At 42.1% G+C, this 3,053-nt stretch overlaps 1 protein-coding gene across 1 annotated transcript in view; it reads right to left on the bottom strand.

The window, feature by feature from the left end:
* Window positions 1-1,195, bottom strand: part of HECTD4 (HECT domain E3 ubiquitin protein ligase 4) — a gene marked incomplete at its 5' end in the record, with an annotated part of 148,680 nt that extends 147,485 nt beyond the window's left edge. Inside the window, 1 exon segment of the mRNA XM_027771636.1 lies at window positions 678-1,195. Coding sequence (XP_027627437.1) covers window positions 678-1,195 — 518 coding nt within the window.
* Window positions 1,196-3,053: the final 1,858 nt, after the last annotated feature.

The raw sequence follows: 3,053 nt of genomic DNA, 5'->3' as shown, positions 1-3,053 counted from the left end.
TCCCTTCTTTTTGGGCGGACCCACCCCCCCTAAAAAAAAAACCCCCCCAAAAAAAAAAAAAAAAAAAAGGCTTCAATTCTTTCCTGGAAAAGCAAATCCAAGGACATTTCCTATTGGCAGTGGATCAATGATATCAACCTGCATGAAGGACAGCAACTATTAAATCTTGATATATCCTGAGAGATGTTTTGATTAACTTAACAAAGGCATGTATCAGGGTACAAAAGTATAGTTTGTGATACATACTTGTGACTGAGTCCAGGTGAGTGATAACCCACTAATTTGCTGACACATTCTCCTTCTAGCAGGCATAGAAACAATGAAAAGGTCTACAAATCATTTTACTGTCCTCTTAGGAGAAAGACATAACAACCCCTGCTCTACTACCTGATGAAAAAGACTGACAGCTCAGGGGTGTATAGATATGGCCAGGGCTGACTCTCTGCTTTAAGCTGCTTAAGCTGTTATCATTGCATAGCAGAACGAGAAAACTTGAACTTGGGTTCCAGCTTAGGTGCCTGGTGTCAAGTTTTGAGGAGAACATCTCATGCACTGAAAACAAAGAGGGACTTCTAAATGGGAAGGCTTCCAGCACATACACTTTGGTCTCTTAGTCACACTCAACCTAGGTAGCAGAAGTCACAAGGTCACCAAGTGTTACGTTCAGTTTTCCTTACCTGGCACATGCCAAAGCCACCAGGGCAGCAGCAGCATTTTCTTTTTGCTTATGCGGGATGTGTCGGCCTGTGTCAGAAGTCTCTTCTAGCCAAGAGCACAGCAACGTCTCGATTCCGTTGAGACAGTCAGCAGGCTCCTTGGTCAAGCTCAAAGGCTGGCAGTCACGAAGGCAGTTCAATAGCACCTCAGCAGTTATGTTACAGAGAGAGGGGTCTGTTCTACTCTGGGACTGAATGAGGGGGAAGACCAGCAGCAGCCCCATTCGTGAAGTGAACGGCGCTTGTTCAGGTTGCTGCAACAAGCCCTGGCGTTTGAGGAGGGCCAAAGTTTCTTCATCCCCCGAACTTTCCCTTTCGTGCTGTTCTTCCAGGGCCAGCTGGCGCTGGGCATTCCACAGTCCTCGCAAGGCATTCAGGCGGTATTCCAGCAAGCGGGCATAGGCGTTGCTCTGATTCCCACAAACAGAGCGCAAACGTTCTGCTAACTCCGTCGGGTTCTTGGTCTCAAATGTTAAAATCTAAAGAAAGAGACAATAGAGAAGTGGGTATGCATTGCTTTTGCCGAAGTCACCTATGGAAGCAAATGTGTCTAGTGGTATTTTAAAACAGGACCAGAAGAGGCTGTAGCAGCTACATCGCTGGACTCTCACACAGCTGACCACAGTCTGAGTCCAGGACCCAGTGGCTTGAGAACCATGCTGGGCGCGTGTGCATGTATGCCTGAGATCCTGAGAATAGAATGGAAGAGAAGGGACTGTGGTGTGGTCATCCCCCTGGGGGGTGACTTCTTGCTTTTTCTTTCACCATCTCTTTCTTTCTTTCTCCAGTGAGTGCACGCACCTTAGGCAAAAATCTCTTAAAAAAAAAAAAAAAAAAAGCCCACAGCAAAAGTTACTTTAATCTCAACCAAATAGAAAACATACTGTAAAGTCAGTTCTCTGCTGATAAAGAATTTTTTTTCCTTGGGCTTTTCTGCTAATGCTCCTATTAGAATTGAGATTAGATCTAACTGAAAAAACCCAAATCGTAAAAGAATACAGTTAGGTGTGAAAGACAGAAATCAAGTAATTCGTTTTAGAGAACTGAAGTATAAATCTTTATTAAATGAGCTTGAGCTATACATGTTTGCCTCTAACTCCTATTACCAGGTAAGCGTATCAATGAAAACATAATGAAGCTTTATCTTTGTTCATTAAATAATAAACCTACTAATTAACTGTTCTTTAATTAAGATGTCTACTAGTAAATGACAGATAACTTATTGTTCTTTCATTTTGAAGCATACTCCTCCCTGTTAATCCATTATTTCAATTTGTGACGTAGTACAGATTTACCCTGTTCAGTTCATATTGGAATCACCGTTCTTTTCTTGCCAAAGCTTACAATTATCAATTCTCCTATAGATTTTCAGCAGTTGGAGGAAAATAAAACCATTAAATCCTCTATCAGCTAAGAAAGGCACCAGCTCTCACGTCAAGATAAAAGATCAGAGTTTATGTACATACATTTGAGTAGGGTAGAATGAACAGAGCATTGTAACCAGCAAATAAAGGAGGGCTCTCCAGGAGCAAGTATATTAAAACAGATAATCAGGCCAGCTGGTGGCATGATGGTTGTGGGGACTGGATCCCATATGGCCAACTGCACAGTTCAAGACCTGAACCCGGTAGCTTGAAAAATCACGCTGGGCCGTGCACGCACACACACACTCTCTGGCAAAAACAAAAACAGATTATCAGACAGTAACAATGTCTGGTTCTCAGTAGACCAAAAAGTCAGGGTTGGAAGAGACTTTAAATAAAAGTTAATACGGGACCAGCAGTTAGCGTAACGGCTATGTCACTGGACTCCCATATAGTCGACCACGGTTCATGTCCCAGACCCGGTGGCTTAAACTCATGCCAGGCATGTGTGTGTGCATGCTCAAGATCCTGAGAGGAGAATGGAGGAGAAGGGATTGCAGCGTGGTCATTCCCTCGGGGGGGGGGGGGGTTTCTCACTTTCTGTCTTTCTGTCTCTCTCTCTCTGTCTTTCTGGCAAGCACACTTGCCCTATAGCAAAAACCTCTCCAATAAATAAATACGATACAATACAATACAATACAATACAATAAAAGCAAATACATTATTTTAGTTGATAGGCACTGACATTATGAAGGGTCATAGCTCACTTTATTTCTCTTACAAACCAGGTAATATTTTCTTCTCTCAAATTTTGCCTTTAAAAACTGTTAGAAAATAAATAAAAATAAAAACTCTGTTAGCCCAATAAAATAATAAAAACTTACAGGGCAATTTAAACACTGAAACTGCCTTCCTGAGCTATATATGCAGCTTAGTGAATCGAACTGGAAAAAAAAAAAAAAGCTCACAGTTT

This window comes from Tupaia chinensis, unplaced genomic scaffold (assembly GCF_000334495.1).
Source record: "Tupaia chinensis unplaced genomic scaffold, TupChi_1.0 Scaffold000226_1, whole genome shotgun sequence".
NCBI classification, from domain to species: domain Eukaryota; kingdom Metazoa; phylum Chordata; class Mammalia; order Scandentia; family Tupaiidae; genus Tupaia; species Tupaia belangeri.
This window is presented reverse-complemented; position numbering and strand designations above follow the sequence as displayed.